The sequence below is a fragment of the Heterodontus francisci genome, chromosome 11 (assembly GCF_036365525.1).
Source record: "Heterodontus francisci isolate sHetFra1 chromosome 11, sHetFra1.hap1, whole genome shotgun sequence".
NCBI lineage: Eukaryota > Metazoa > Chordata > Chondrichthyes > Heterodontiformes > Heterodontidae > Heterodontus > Heterodontus francisci.
The window spans coordinates 107155246-107172644 of NC_090381.1; the positions used below are offsets into that span (position 1 = coordinate 107155246).

At 45.2% G+C, this 17399-nt stretch overlaps 1 protein-coding gene across 7 annotated transcripts in view; it reads left to right on the forward strand.

Annotated features, from left to right (window-relative positions):
* The window catches only part of LOC137375453 (rho guanine nucleotide exchange factor 26-like), a 225825-nt gene that overhangs the window by 168931 nt on the left and 39495 nt on the right, over positions 1-17399 (forward strand). For all 7 annotated transcript variants that reach the window (XM_068042725.1, XM_068042727.1, XM_068042726.1 and 4 more), the window contains exon 11: positions 3513-3667. In XM_068042725.1, coding sequence (XP_067898826.1) covers positions 3513-3667 — 155 coding nt within the window. The remainder of the gene's footprint in view (positions 1-3512; positions 3668-17399) is intronic.

Consider the following 17399-nt stretch of genomic DNA (forward strand, 5'->3'; position numbering starts at 1 on the left):
ACATTACAACCGTGACTGCACTTTCGGATGTCCTGGGTTTGTGAAAGGTACTATATAAATGCAAATATTATGTAAATGCAAAATTCTCTTTTGTCTATAACATGCAGATCACTTGTTATTACTTCACTCTATTCTCCTACCATCCTTCTTGCACAACCTATTCTAACAGCCATCCACGTGCCTTTGTCACGCTAACTGCACCTTCCCGAAATATTGACCTGCACACTAGTTGTCCATTTATTTCTGTACTTTGTACATAACTGCAGTCATTGAACAGCCAAGGTAATCATTGTCAACAAGCTAATCACAGCCAATTATCCAGATTGCTCATTGATCGGGACCTGCTATAGAGGCCAGGCCTTTAATTTGTGTTCACCTATCTCGTTATTTTTTGTACGGGGGAAGGAATTCAGCCTCCCACAGCTGCCCTTATTCAAACTGCGATACTAGGAAGCAGCTCTTGAATGTTTGGCATAAGCAGCACATTTTATTCAATAAAGATGCCATTGCTGGCAAAGGAAATACACAGTGGGAGAAAAGGGATTTGTTTTGCAAAGACCTTCACTTGGGCTCTTTTCACCAAGCATTTGTATTGTTGTCGGATTCTCTTGGCTGACTTCCTATCTTTCACGATTGAAAACTCTGCTTGCTGTATGCTAGTCCACACCTAGTTCTGTTCACCCATCATTCATTGGCATCGACTCTTAGTCCAGCAATGCCTCAGTCTTAAAATTCTCATGCTCCTTTTCAAATCCCTTTGTGACCTCACCCCTGACTATCTCTGTAACCTCCTCCAACTTTAAAACCCTCTAAGAGGTCTACGCTCCTCCAATTCTGGCCTCTTGCCTATTCCCAATTTTATTCACTCCACCATTGGTGGCGGTGCCTTCAGCTGCCTGCAATTCCCTCCCTAAATCTTTCCACCTTTCCACCTCTCCTCCTTTAAGTCAGTCGTTCCTTAAACCTGCATGTTTGACCAAGCTTTTGCTCACCTATCCTAATATCTCTTTATGTGGCTCAGTATCAAATTTTGCTCAACAATGCTCCTGTTATGCACCTATGATAAAGGCACTATATAAATGCAGACAGTTGTTGTGTTTTCCCCATTATTTAGTGTGGCAGCTCCAAGTTTATTGTACAACATCAGCTGTTGGTACTGGGATGAAGAGAGGATGATGCAACCAGTTTAAGTTACAAAGTCGCGTGTTTTTTAATTCATTCTGGGGTTATGGGGATCACTGGCAAGGCCGATATTGCCCATGCCTAGTTGCCCTTGAGAAGATGGAAGATGCTCCCACAGTGCTGTTAGATAGGAAGTTCCAGAATTTTGACCAGAGGCGATGAAGGAACAGCAATGTATATCCCAAGTCAATGGTGTGTTATTTGGGGAGGATATTTGGAGATGATGGTGTTTCCATTGCACATGCTGCCCTTGTCCTTCTAGGTCATGGGTTTGCAATGAGAAGGGCCATTTGGTCCATTCTAGTTCATCCATCCAAAATAACCCTACTGTCCCCTAACCAAGGTGCTTGCCTCCATTACTCTACCCCAGAAAATTCCAAATGTCGCTCACTGTTTTAATGAGGAGGAGTTTCCTTGCATCAGTGCCCATATAAATGTGCCCGTAGTCAGATTGTATCTGTGTCCCTCTGTCACTGTTTTGAGTTCAGATCCAGAACTAAGCTGTCTGAGGTCCTCTATTAATTGTAAATGCAACTTCTTTGAAATGAATGAAAAGCACAGTTAGGCCTAGTATATAATTGGCAATCGTTCCAGTGTCACCCATTTTACATCATTGCTGAATGTTAAAATTACCCCTAAGCTGTTACAAAGTTTGAATAGGTTAAGGTCTAAGCACGCTCTGTAATTTAAATTGCTGGTGCTCTTAATAATGCAAAGAGTGCATTTTATTGTAAAGAAAAACAGTTTTTATCTATTGTGAAGATAAACCTTCTTAGACAGCACCTCCCAAACCTGTGACCTCTACCACCTAGAAGGGAAGGGTAGCAGGCGCATGGGGATACCACCACCTCCACATTCCACTCCAAGCTTCACACCATCACGAATACATATCGGCCATTCCTTCGCTGTCACTGGGTCAAATTCCTGCAATTTCCTACCTAACAGCACTGTGGGAGTACCTTCATTGCACAGACCGCAGCGGATCAAGAAGGCAGATTACCACCACCTTCTCGAGGACAACTAGGGAGTGGGCATAAAGTCCGGCCTTGCCAGTGATGCCCATATGTCACAAGAATGATTTTTTTTTGAAAAAAAGCTATTTTAACAATGATTATGTGACATGTGCATGCAAGGTTTTTTTTACATCTCCGCAGGCAGGTTGAACGATTCTATTCTCCATTCTGTTGACTCTGTCCATTAATGATGAGAAGCTCTGCGCCTACCTGCTGAGTTTAATTGGATTGATGTGTGGGGAAACTGTTTGATTGTCACAGCAAAATCCTATGTTAAGTGGCAAGCTGCACAAGGTGTTATTTGCTCATTTGGGAAACCGTTTTTCATAATGTTCCCAGAGGAAATTATTTTGAATTTAAAATTATTTGCTCTATCAATTGGTGGTCTGAACAGATCATGAATTCCTCTGTTCTAGAGTGGAGTCACAGTAAATTAAATCAACAAGAGACACTTGGGCCGGGATTTTACGTTGGGCGGATGGGAGCTGGCCACTGACTGAGAAGTCATTGGCAAACCCACTTCCGTCTCACCTGGGGATCTGTTCCGTATTTTATGGGTCCCCAGGCTTTAATTGTTCCGAGGCGGGACTTCCACCCGCTTGAGGGCAGAAGTACCGCCTCATTGACCTGCCGGCCAATCAGCGGGCCGGCAGCTCTTAGTCCCAGCAGCGCCACAGGGAGTGGTGGCCACTGCTAGTACTGCAGCTCAGCCAACCACAGAGGAAGACAGAGGAAGCCGGAAGTTAAGGTAAGTTTTGGCTGCCTCGCTGGGGGTAATCGGTTGGGCCCTGGCGAGGCAAGTGTGGTCAGTTGGGGGGAAGGGGGCATGTTGGGTGCTGGGGGTGGTTGGGGTAGCGAGGGCAGCCCTCCATAGGGCACCCTGTGCCCGATGAGCAGGCACCCCTCCCGGCCTGGTTTTCCCAGGGTCCATGACACCCGCTTGCCACGGGTAAAATCTGCTTAAGGGCCTTGATTGGCCTGGGGCGGCCACGCTGTTTCTCACACCCCCCCCCCGCCCTATGTAAAGGGCAGCGGAGGCAGGAGCGGGTTGGGAAGGCCTCCCAGAGCCTCCCGCTCCATTTTGCGCCCCCCCCCCCGCCACCATCCCGCTCGTTGGGGTTGTGTAAAATTCCGGCCTTGGGCTCAATCAGGAGGTGCTCCTGTTAAATCCTGTTGTCCTACTGTGGACATTTTGACTGAGTTAATGTATTGAAATATTCTATTTTTAGTCAAGTTGGCGACCATCAGTTGGCACCCGCTACTTGTCCTGTGCACACACACTCTCTATTCTGACAGTCTGGTATTTTCTCTCCCCAGCCATTTCCCCTGGTGTCTTCCTCTCGATGGTTATCCAAGCGAGGTGAGCTGATGGGGTTCGTCGAGGACACAGGGATTTTTTCCAAACGCACGTCAAGGCAGCAAGTGTATTTCTTCCTGTTCAATGATGTCCTTATTGTCACAAAGAAGAAAAGGTGAGTTGGCATCTCTTACCCCACTCTTCCTTTACCCCCCCCCTTTCTACTCGCTCTTCTCTCCTTTCTCTATGCCTTTTATCTGCCTCTCAATCACCTCTCTCTCTCCCTCACTCATCTCTCTCCCTCACTCTCCTCTCTCCCTCGCTCTCCTCTCTCCCTGCACTCTCCTCTCTCCCTTCACTCTCCTCTCCCTTCCATGCCACTGTCTCCCTCCACTCTCCTCTCATTGCTTGCCCCTCCCCTCTCTCGCTCCTTCCCCCTCCTCTCTCTCTCTCCTTCCTCCTGTCTCTCACTCCTTCACAGTAGTTCAAGCGGAAGGTCCACCACCACCAGCTTATCAGAACTGCAGGACCAGGTTGTCCAAATCCTGAGAACAAATAATTTTTTTAAAAGATCCTGATAACAACCTTATTTAAAGGTCACTGAAGTTTCTCCCATTACTTTGGTTGAGATCACCCAGTTCAGCACCGATCAAAGATCGAATGTGAGATGCACCACAACAAAATACTGCATTTATATAATGCCTTTCACATAGTAAACCATCCCAAGGGGCTTCACAGGAGCGTTTTCAGACAAAATGTGACACTGTTTGGGGCAGGTGACCAAAAGCTTGGTCAAAGAGCTTTGTTTTAAGTAGTGTTTTAAAGGATGAGAGAGCTGTTGAAAGGTGGAGAGGTTTAGGGAGGGCAAACCAGAGCCTAGGCTGTCACTGGTGAACGATTAAAATCGGGGATTTACAAGATACGCAGAGATCTCAGAGGGTTGTATGGCTCAGCTGTTCACTTCCTGATTGGAATTCCAAAACCAATCCTTTCAAACAAATCACACTGTTGTGTGATGCCACAGAACAAAGGGTTAAACAGGGAAATCACTTAATGTTTATCTCGACTTAGCATTGTTGGAACTCTGATTTCCCAGAAATATTTCTCAATTGCTGCTACTTGTGGAATAGTAAGAAGCACGCACACTATGTTCAGTACATAGTGGACCTAGAATTTGAGGATGTTTTTAGGAATTGTTTACTTGCTAATGTAGTTTCTGGCCTTTCAAAGAGAAGGGAAAATGCTGCTGGGAAGTGGGAGGTTAAAAGGGCCTTTGTCACGTTAGTTTTAAATACCCAAAACACATCGAGGGGAAGGCTGCTATTGCTCATAATTTGCTGGCCTGCTTTCAAGTGGATGCTGTAAACATCCAACGTAGATCAGAACCAGATGTTTTGCAGCGACTCAGAAAGCTGACAGATGTATGTGGCTTTATTGTCCTTGTCAGTGCTGCATGCTGATGTTGCCCAAACTATAACAAACATTACAGCAGACTTGGGTTTGTAAGGACCAGGTTCTCTCGTGGTTGTTGACTCACTGCCTGTGATCTGCTCAGATTCTCTGCTGCTGTTTATTAGTGTGGGCGGCACAAGCGAGGCTGGAATGATTGCTCATTTCCATTTGCTCTGAGAAGGTGGTGATGAACCTTCTCCTTGTTCCTGTTGCAGTCCTTGAGGTAATGCAATGCTGTTAGGTGGGGAATTGCAGGATATTAGGAATAGGAGATGGCCATTCAACCCCTCGGGCTTGCTCCGCCTTTCAGTTGGACCATGGCTGATCCGTACCTCAACTTTGCCTTAGCTCCATATCTCTTGATACCCGTACCTAATAAAAATCTATCCATCTCAACCTTGAAAGTTCCAATTCTCCTCAGCATCCACAGACATTTTAGGGACAGATTTCTACTGCCCTTTGCATGAAGACATGTTTCCTGATTTCCCTCCTAAATGACCTGTCACCTGTCTCCAATTTTAAAATTACGTTCCTTCGTTTTTGATTCACCCAACAGATTAAATAGATTCCCTGTAGAAAAGTTGTTGAAAAAGGCGAGGGCGGAAAACTATCATGGCTGCTGTGACGACAGACTGATGGTCCATCCATTTGTAATTAAAATAAATTCTCTCAAAAAAGCATCTGTAAACAAATCAGTAAGGGTTCCTAACTGTGTTAATTAAGTTGCAGTAAGGTAGAAGTATTTGTATTCCCCTGCCTCCAACCACTTAACATCTGTCTTAGGGAAAATGTTAGAAGATTAGATTAGATTAGAGATACAGCACTGAAACAGGCCCTTCGGCCCACCGAGTCTGTGCCGACCATCAACCACCCATTTATACTAATCCTACACTAATCCCATATTCCTACCAAACATCCCCACCTGTCCCTATATTTCCCTACCACCTACCTATACTAGTGACAATTTATAATGGCCAATTTACCTACCAACCTGCAAGTCTATTGGCTTGTGGGAGGAAACCGGAGCACCCGGAGGAAACCCACGCAGACACAGGGAGAACTTGCAAACTCCACACAGGCAGTACCCAGAATCGAACCCGGGTCCCTGGAGCTGTGAGACTGCAGTGCTAACCACTGCGCCACTGTGCCGCCCTGTGATATTATTAATGATGGTATAACAGGGCATTTAGAAAAATTCAAGGTAATCAGGCAGAGTCAACATGGTTTTGTGAAAGGGAAATCATGTTTAACCAATTTATTAGAGTTCTTTGAAGAAGTAACATATGCTGTGGAGAAAGGTAGATGTACTGTGCTTAGATTTCCAGAAGGCATTTGATAGGTACTGCATCAAAGGTTATTGTGGAAAATAAAAACTCATGGTGTAGTGGGTAACCTATTGGCATGGATAGAAGATTGGCTAGCTAACAGGAAACAGAGAGTCGGCATAATTGTGTCATTTTCTGGTTGGCGAGATGTAATGAGTGCCACAGGGATCAGTGTTGGGGCCTCAACTTTTTACAATTTATATAAAATGACTTGGATGAAGGTACGGAAGGTATGGTTGCTAAATTTACTGATGACACAAAGATAGGTAGGAAAGTAACTATTGAAGAGAACATAAGGAGTCTGCAAAGGGATATAGATGGGTTAAGTGATTGGGCAAAGATCTGGCAAATGGAGTATAATGTGGAAAATGTGAAATTGTCCACTTTGGCAGGAAGGATAAAGAAGAAGCACATTATCTAAATGGTGAGAGATTGCAGAGCTCTGAGATGCTGAGGGATCTGGGTATCCTAGTGCATGAATCGCAAAAGGTTAGTACTCAGGTTCAGCAAGTAATTAGGAAAGCTAATAGAATGTTATAGTTTATTGCGAGGGGAATTGATTACAAAAGTAGGGAGGCTATGCTTCAGTTATATAGGGCTTTGGTGAGACCACATCTGGAGTACTGTGTACAGTACTGGTCTCCTTATTTAAGGAAAGATGTAAGTGCATTGGAGGCCATTCAGAGAAGGTTTACTAGACTAATACCTGGAATGGGCGGGTTGTCTCATGAGGAAAGGTTGGACAGGCTAGGCTTATATCCGCTGGAGTTTAGAAGAGCAAGAGGTGACTTGATTGAAACATATAAGATCCTGAGGGGTCTTGACAGGGTAGATGTGGAAAGGATGTTTCCCTTGTGGGAGAATCTAGAACTAAGGGTCATTGTTTAAAAATAAGGGGTCACCCATTTAAGGCAGAGAGGAGGAGAAATTTTGTCTCTGAGGGTCATGAGTCTTTGGAACTCTCTTCCTCAAAAGTGTTGGAAGCAGAGTCTTTAAATATTTTTAAGGCAGAGATAGATAGATTCTTGATAAGCAACGAGGTGAAAGGTTATCTGGGTAGGCGGGAATGCGGAGTCTAGATTACAATCAGATCAGCCATGATCTTTTGAATGGCGGAGCAGGTTTGAGGGGCCGAGTGGCCTACTCCTGCTCCTAATTCATATGTTCACTCTCCATTCCCTTCTGTATATTGTCTGGAGCCATGTCACATTTGTTAGTCAAAAAAAATAAAGACCTGCATTTATATAGCCCCTTTCAACAACCTCAGGACTTTGCAATGACCATTATACCCAATGAAGTACTTTGAAAGTGCAGTCACTGTTGTAATGTAGGAAACAGCAGTCAATCTGTGCACAGCAAGCTCCCCAAAAGGGAAATGTGATAATGACCCAATACTCTTTTTCTTATTAATGATGGTTGAGGGGAAACATTGTTTAGGGTACCAAGGTGAACTCCTCTCCTTTGAAATAGTGGAATGGGATCTTTTACTTGAGAGAGCAGACAAAGGCCTCAGTTTAGTGTCTCATCAGAAAGATGGCACCTCCAACAGTGCAGTACTCCTGCATTGAAGTTTCAGAGAAGATTATGTGCTTAAGTTCCTGGAGTGGGTTTGAACCCATAACTTTCCTGCCTCAGAGACATGAGTGTTACCACTGGCCAGAGCTGATAGTTTACAAGTAGAAAGTTAACCATCGATAACCATCAAGAGTCATATAAGTAAAAGCAAAATACTGCGGATGCTGGAAATCTGAAACAAAAACAAGAAATGCTGGAATCACTCAGCAGGTCTGGCAGCATCTGTGGAAAGAGAAGCAGAGTTAACGTTTCGGGTCAGTGACCCTTCTTCGGAGTCATATAAGGTTAGGCCCAAAGGGGTTTCTCATCTGACTGTTCCTTTGCAAAATAATTAATAAGAGGGTCCTTCAACTGGCACAAGAACAGAGGCAGGCAGTGAGACTGATCTATGCTGAGAAAGATGATATTCTATATTGTCGCACTCATGCAAGGAGAAACTATGAACCATATAATGAACTGGTGAAGTAAACCCAAAACAGGCACTTTTCCTACAAAACAAAATGGAGTCAAGAGGTCAGGTGACCTTATCCTGTACCGCTAATACACATGGAAACTGTAAGAATCTTGGCAAAGGCATTAAAAGAGTCCAGCTCTGGGAGACATGGTGGCGCAGTGGTAATGTCACTGAACTAGTAACCTAGAGCCCTTGGAGACACTAGTTCAAATCTCAGCACAGCAGCTGGTGGAGCTTAAGTTTGATTAATTAATAAAACATTGGAATTGAAAGCTAGTCTCAGTAATATTGCCATGAAATGATCATTGATTATCATAAAAACTCACCTGGTACACCAGTGTTCTTTAGGGGAAGGAAATCTTCTGTCCTTACCTGGTCTGGCCTACATATGACTCCAAACCCACAGAAATGTGGCTGAATCTTAACTGCCCTCTGAAATGACCTAGCAAGCAACTCAGTTGTCAAGGGCATTTAGGGATTGGCAACAAATGCTGGCCTTGACAGTGACTCCCACATCCCATGAAAGAATTTTTAAAAATCACCTCACCTCAGGAAGGATTTGAGGGGTTGCAGAGGGGATTTACCAGAATGGTTCATGGGATGGAGGATTTTAGTTACTAGGTTAGAAAAACTGGTTTTGTTGTCCTTAGAACAAAGGAGATTAATAACATGACTCCTCAGATACTGAAGCAGTCCGTGTAGAAATGCAGCAAGACCAGGACAATATCCAGGCTTGGGCTGATAAGTGACAAGTAACATTCGCGCCACACAAGTGCCCGGCAATGACCATCTCCAACAAGAGAGAATCTAACCATCTCCCCTTGACATTCAACAGCATTACCATCGCTGAATCCAGCACTATCAACATCCTAGGGGCTACCATTGACCAGAAACTGAACTGGAGTAGCCATATAAATACCGTGGCTACAAGAGCAGGTCAGAGGCTAGGAGTCCTGAGGCGAGTAACTCACCTCCTGATTCCCCAAAGCCTGTCCACCATCTACAAGGCACAAGTCAGGAGTGTGATGGAATACTCTCCACTTGCCTGGATGGGTGCAGCTCCAACAACACTCAAGTAGCTCGACACCATCCAGGACAAAGCAACCCGCTTGATTGGCACCCCATCTACAAACATTCACTCCCTCCACCACCGACGCACAGTGGCAGCAGTGTGTACCATCTACAAGATGCACTGCAGCAATGCACCAAGGCTCCTTAGACAGCACCTTCCAAACCCGCGACCTCTACCAACTAGAAGGACAAGGGCAGCAAATACATGGGAACACCAACACCTGCAAGTTCCCCTCCAAGTCACACACCATCCTGACTTGGAACTATATCGCCGTTCCTTCACTGTCGCTGGGTCAAAATCCTGGAACTCCCTTCCTAACAGCACTGTGGGTATACCTACCCCAAATGGACTGCAGCGGTTCAAGAAGGCAGCTCACCACCACCTTCTCAAGGGCAATTAGGGATGGGCAATAAATGCTGGCCTGGCCAGCGTCGCCAACATCCCATGAATGAATTTAAAAAATAGTGTACAAGATTATGACAGGCTTAGGTTAAGTTAGACAAGGAAAAACTGTTTCCATGAACAAGTAGTACAAGGACTAGGGGACACAGATTGAAAGTTTTGGGCAAAAGGTGCAGGGGAAAATATGAGGAAGCATTCTCATGCAGCAGGTGGTAATGACCTAGAACTGACTGCCCATAGGGGTGGTGGAAGCGGAGACAATCAAGGACTTCAAGAGGAAGATGGATGGCTGCCTGAGGGAAATAGACTTGTAAGGCTACGGGGATTGGGTCAGGAAGTGGGACTGTCAGCATAGCTTCATGGAGAACAGTCATGAACTCGATGGGCTGAATGGCCTCCTGTGACGTAAATAACTCTATGACTTTCTAGGTAAATGACCCATTCTGTGCTCATGGCTCCTTCTCTCCAACGAATTGGGTTAACAATGGCATTGCAAATTTGGTAATTCCTCATTCAAACTTGAGAGAGTGGGTGTGAAAATCTCCACTTTATCAAGATGGAATGAAGATGAGTGATACCCCATTTAGGGAAGGAAATCTTCTGTCCTTACCTGGTCTGGCCCCCATTGTCTAACTATGGCCTCGCCATCAGCACCATTAATGAGAAGAATGAGAGAGAAACTCTAGTCACATGACAGAAACCAGGTTTCTGATGAGGAGTTTTAATAAGAGATATTCTGGGCAGGCAAAGTCAGAAGGAAAAGAGAGCGATCCATCTGTGCCATTGAAGTGACAGGGCCCTGCCTCAGAACACCATCTTTGAACTACATCTCGGCAGTAATTGGAGTTTGGCCTTGAACCCCCTACCTGGGAAATCATACAGGCTTTGCCAGTGAACTTTGACTGGAATATAACAAAAGTAGTCTGCAGCAACACATGCATCTTCCTAAACCTCCGAAGTCTGAACAAGGGAAAAAATGCAGGCCTGCACCATTCCCCGGGGAAACGCAAGTTAAAAAGAGGACACTTTAAAGCCATCAGACCTAAATGATATCTTTTAATCTGTGTGTGTGTGTGTGTGTGTGTTTGTGTACATTCTCACGTGTTGTATATTGAACATATATCTTTCTTTTAAACTTACTCGAAGAAACCTGTCATTTGTCTATTTGTTGAACATTAAAATGCTCAGGAGATAAAGCACATTTTTTAACAACAGTCAGTCAAGAGGTGAAAAAGGGAGAACCATCCCTATTATTTCTCGCCTGTCGGTTAAAATAGACCCATTATGACGCAGTTGTTGAGGTTGTTCCTGTTTGAAGAAGTTCACAGTAATAGATCAAGAGCAAGGTAAAGAATGTGACTGAGTCATGTGCAAGTCACGTGATGAAATGGGCAGACGTAGCTTCAGGAGCTGCTACATTCCATGTGCAGAGATTGGGAACCAGAAGTACACTGATCATCAATAATTGGAGAAGGGATGTAGAGAGTGAGGAAGCTTCTACTGTCTCTGTCTGGTCTTAGCAGAGCGGTACACTTTAATATTTTCAGATGAGAAGTTAAACTGAATCCCTGCCTGCTCTCTCAGGTGGATGTAAAAGATACCTAACACTATAAAGTATCCAGGACCAATATTAAGCCTTCGACCAACATTACTAAAACATATTATCTGGTCATTTATCGCATGTCTGTTTGTGGGATCTTGCTGTGCACAAGTTGGCTGCTGTATCTCCTACACTGCATTAGTGCAAGTCTTTCTCTCTTTAGGAACCACAGCTAGATGACTCAGCTCTCAGCTATACAGACCCCATGTGTAATACAAGGCAGCCAATCTGAGCCAGGCAAGAGACTCAACACCCTTTCCTCAACCCACACCACCCACCATAACAGATTAATGGCTTATTTGCTAATTGTGGGTCCTTGACTGTGTATTCCTACATAATGACATGACTACACTTCAGAAGTAATTAATTGGCTGTCGAGCGTTTTGAAGTGTCCTGAGGATGTGAAAGTCGCTATAGAAATGCCACAGCTTCTTTTCTTGACCTCTAATGGAGTCAGTGGAATCAGGAGACCAGGCTGGCACCAATGTGGCGACTCAACTTGACAATCAGTAAGATTTAGAATCAAATGACTAGTAATGGGTTGGGAGGACAAAACTCCCGTCAGTATTGAGTCTCAACTTTCCACAAAAAACAGCCCACAGGAAGAGGAAACACTGTATTTCTAATACAACTGTGTTCAGATCTTGGAAATAATTAACTTCATTTGTTAATCTAATCGGAATCAGCACAGAGAGGAGGAAACATTCATTACTTATAGAATTATGTTGAATTTAAAGCACCGAAAGAGGCCATTCGGTCCAACTATTCTAAGCCAGTGTTTATGGTCCACACAAGCCTCCTTCCACCCTGCATCATCTTGTCCTATTGAAATATCTTTCTATTCCTTTCTCCGTCATGTACTTATCTGGCTTCCCCTTAAATGTATCTACGCTGTTCATCTCCACACTCCCTGTGATGGTGAGTTCTACATTCTAACAACTCTCCAGGTAAAGATGTTTCTTCAACTAGCAATGCAGTGAGATGAAGGGTGCTGTTATACTGTGCTGTTGTGTTGAGCCAAAGCAGTTCCAATGCTCAGTTCTGGAAAAAGCGATGATATCACTCAAATAGCAGGTTCTACCCTAAAGCCAGGTGAAGTGAAACAATCTACAAGATTGTCATCTTGGATGACAGCTGAAATTGTGGTGTAACTCCAATCTAGTGGAAAGAGTTTTTGAAAGCATCCTAGCAGTTCCTGCAAAACTTTGTGTGGGATCTTTTCCATGTTACAATAGAGCGAATGGTTGTTTCCACTGTCCTAGAACTTGAATGCCAGCATGGACTGGTTTGGCCAAATGGCCTGTTCCTATGCTGTATATTCTATGTAAAGGTTTAAGGAGTGAATTCCAGACCTTCGTGTCTAGCTGAAGGCATGCCTGGCAATGGTGGGGTAGAGGAAATAGGGGATGTGCAAGAGGCTAAAATTGGAGGAATGCAGAGTCCTTGGAGGTTTATAGGGTGAGATGAGGTTACTGAGCAAGGGAGTTCCTAATGTCCTCAACCAGTATCACTAAAAACTGAATATCTGGTCATTATCACATTGCTGTTTGTGGGAGCTTGCTGTGCACAAATTGGCTGCCGCATTTCTTACATTACAACAGTGACTGCACTTTAAAACTACTTCGTTGATCGTAAAGCACTTTGGGACATCTCGAGGATGTGAAAAGTGCTATATAAATGCAAGTTCTTTCTTTATGCTTAGACATCAGGGCATAAGTTGGATCTGTGTCTGGGTAGAATGTGTTCGGGGTTATGGCAGCAGGGAGTTGCTGTCTTTTTTTGTACGGTGGTATCATAAATCAATCAATATCATTCAGAGAATTGGTTTTTGAACCTTTCCAAGTGAGGACCTCAGCAAATGTCAGCAGTTTTCCTGCTGGAGATTTCCTGCTGTAAGTTCCAAAAGACAGTTTGGTAGGTTTTGACTTTGTGCGAGTCGACAGTCAGTTTTACTTCTTTCCAATTTTTCTCTATTCTAAAAATTGGTTTCGTCATCTGCCAACATAGCCATGGGGCAGGGCAGTGTGGGACCTCTGTGAAAGCATCAATGGCCTTCACACCTTTCGCGAGATGGTCTGCCAAAGTTACGACAAAAAAATCAGGGGTTCCATCCTGAAGATTGCAGTTAGGATCAAAAATCAGTTGGCAAATTCATTCACAGTTTAAGGGAACGTTTCTAAATTATACGCTTGAATTGAGGGGAACAGTCCCACTTTCTGAAGAAAGGGAACATCGATAAATTTTCCAACTATGTTGTTGCAATTCTAGTGCATTCCTGGCAGGAAAAGACCATCAGTCTAACCAGCTTGACTGCCAATTTTTCATTTTCTTTCCTGTGAAATCCCTGCATAACATTTAGTAAATTTAATCTCCATTCAGATTCTAGGACTTCATGGAATCGTGGAAAGATAGAGGATGAAATGAGGCCATTCAGCCTGCCCTGTCTGTACTGGCTGTTTTGGTAAAGCTATCCAATTAATCTCACCCCCGTGCTCTTATCTTGTAGCCCAACTTGCTGAGTAAAAAAAAATCTCCATTTCGCATCTGGTTCTTTTGCCAATCACTCCCCTGCTGTTCAAAATATTGCCATGGGATCTTAACCTGAGAGGGCCTTGATTTAATGTCTGATCTGAAAGATGGCAGCTCCAACAGTGCAAGCAGATACCAACCTAAACGAAACTTTCCTCAACAATTACACATTAATTAATCCCAGCCTTGAATATGCTCAATGATGGAGCCTTCACAACCCTCTAGGGTCGGGAATGCCAAAGATTTCGCAACCTTTTGAGTGAAGACATTACTCCTCATCTCCATCCTAAATGATTGACGCTTTATCCTGGGGCGGTGCCTCTGTGTTCTAGATTCCCCAGGCAGTGTCTACCCAGTCAATCTCCTTCAGGATCTTGTATGTTTCAATGAGATTGCGTTGCTTTCTTCTGTACTCCAGAGAGTATAGGCACAATTAACTCAGTCTCTCACTATAGGACAAAACTCTCATGCTGGGAACCAATCTAGTGAACCTTCGCTGTACCACCTCTAATGTAAGTGTGTCTTTCCTCAGATATGGAGATCAGAACTGCACACAGTACTCCAGGTGTGATCTCACCAAAGCCCCGTACAATTGTGGCAAGGCTTCCTTGTTCTTGTACTCCAATCCCCTTGCAATAAAGGCCAACATGTCATTTGCCTTCCGAATTGCTTGTTGTACCTGCAAGCTAACTTTTTGTGTTGCTTGTACATGTACCCCCTAGTCTCTCTGAGCATTTCAAAGTTGCACACTTTAAAAAAAATATTCTGCTTTTCTATTCTTACGACCAAAGTGAATAATCTCACACTTCCCCACATGCTAATCCATCTGACACCTTGGGCGGGGGGGGAATTTTATGCTCTCTCCTGTGTCGGGTTTGGAGACGGGGAGAGCATGTAATCGGGTGGAATTGGGGGGGGTGTGGTCCTGCCGCCTTTGCGATTCGACTCAAATGAAGTCTGGGGAAGGAAGGCCTGTGAATTAATGCTCAGTTAAGGGCCTCATCCTGCCACTGCCAGAATTAGCCCAGCAGCGAGTGGGCTTGTTGCCGCACAGGGAGCACGCAAAGCAAACCGTGTGGGTTGTTTGTTGGGTGTGGTCAGGCGGGGGTGGTGGTGTTGGGTAGGCGGGTTCCCTCATTAAAAGGCACTTACTGCCCGAACGCAGGACCCGGCATCGGGAAAAAGGGATCCTGCTGATAACCACCCACACCCCCTACCCTTGCTGCCGCCCCTTTTAACCACGCTCCCACGTGACCCCCACCCTGCGAAACCCCTCCCACCCTGACTTACCTGTGGCCTGAGCCCAGCGTCTCAGGTGAGTGCTGCACTGGCAGCAGCCACTGCCTCTGCTACCGGCCTCCGAAATAACACTGGGGTACAGTACTGATGGGTACAGGTCTGTCACAGTATAACACTGTGTTACAATGCTGGTAGTTACAGGTCTGTTGCTGTATAATGCTGGGGGTACAGGTCTCACTGTATAACACTTGGGTATAGTATTGGTGGGGCATGTCTGTCAGTGTATTAAATTGTGGTACACTACTGCCAGGCATCCGTTGCCAGGGTTCTTGATCCCGGGAAAGGCTCGACACTGTCCACTTAAGTGCCTAATTGGCACTTGATCCAGCAGGCCTAAGTCAAGACCCCCATTGCCTGGATAAAATCCCAGCCCTTGTTGCCCACTCACTTAACCTGTCTATATCTCTTTTCATCCGTTTTGTTTCCTCCTCACAGCTTACATTCCCACCTAGCTTTGTATCGTCAGCAAACTTAGATACATTACTCTCGGTCTCTTTGTCTGAGTTATTAATCTGGATTGTAAATAGCTGAGGCCCCAGCACTGATCCTTGTGTCACTCCACTAGTTACAGAAACAGGCCAGATGAAGACAGCTAAACATCATGTCTGCTGCTGCAGGGGTCCTACACCATTCACAAGCAATGCCGTGGTATCACGGCCAGTCTGGTGAAATAGATGCCACACAGTTGGAAGATTATTTTCATTACACATACCAAAAAAAGAATGTAGAGAGACAGAAATCTTGGTAAATATCCTAGAGACATTCTCTTCAGGAGCTATGGGCAGGATTTTCCAAGGCGAATATCGATGGAAACTGAGATGGGCAGGCACAAGCAGAGGGTAGTTTATAGGCTCCTCTCCCAGACCGATTGGAGTTTTCCAGTTGTCAGGCGGGCCCCACACAGTGGCCGAAACACAGCCAGTTAAACAAAGGGGCCTGCAGGCAGGAGGTGAGGTGAGGAGGCTGCGTTTCATCCCGCTAGGGATACCTCCACCCCGTGCCCGTCATGGCTGTTGGACCACAGCTGCCCATCCACAATCACGGCCCGGCAGCTGTGGCCTTTTCTCAATCAAATTTTCGTGGATGTACTCTCTCTCTGCAGGCATCAGCAGCAACTCGCACCTCTTACAGGGCTGCTGATGTGTCATCGCTAAAGGGCCTCCTCCAGCCCCGAGAGCCCACCCACCGTCCTTAATTGGACGTCGAGCATGCTCCCTGGCCACTAATTGGCCAATTCGACAAAAATCGTTGTCAGTTACTATTCCCGACACGGTGCAGGGTCAAGACCCACATTTGAACCTGATGTTGGGGTCCCGACCCCAAACGGAAAATTCTGCCCTATATATATAGTCTCGACGCAACTGAAAGGATTCATTTGCAACAGGTTACGTTGGTTTCCAGCTTTCTGCACAGTCCTTGCAAGCCCTGGATTGATCAGTAATCAGAGAAGCAGCTGGTCACTGATGTAGATTATAGTGGCTTTACAGCACCGAAACACACCATTCAGCCCCACAGACCTGTGCTGGCTCTCTTAAACAGCTATCCAAATAGTCTCACTTCCGCGCTCTTTCCCCCAAAGCCCTGCAATTTTTCCTTTTTAAGTATTTATCCAATTCTGAATTTGCTTCCACCCACCCCCCCCTTTTCAGGCAGCACATTCCAGATCATCGTAACTCGTTGGGTAAAAAAATTCTCCTGATGTCCCGTCCCCCCCCTCCGGTTCTTTTGTCAACTCTTTTAATTCCGCGTCCTCTGGTACCAACCATTCTTCTAGTAGAAGCAGCTTCTACTTATTTACTCTTTCAAAACTATTCATAATGTTAAATGCCTCGCTTAAATGTCCCCTTAACCTTCTCATTAGCTGAAATATGTGCAGAAAGCAATTTGTGCAAACTAGCAAATAGCTGGTTTCCCCCTTCATTGGGGCATATTTCCCAGAGGGGTGGCACATTTCCCTGCCTCCATATTGACCCCGGCTGTGTTTCTGGGCAGGAGGTGACTGGCTGGAGACTGGTGTTGGCTTTCGAAGCCTGTTGCAGGGACTGGAGAGTTGCTCATTGAAAAATAAAATAATCTTCCCCTGCGGGTCTATCTGAGAGTTCTTGCGCTTCCTGGGAGCCCCCCCTTCACTTTTGACCCCCTGCACTCTACTCTGCTGGCCTCCGACCCCAGGGCCTAACAGGAAGCCCCTGAGGTAAC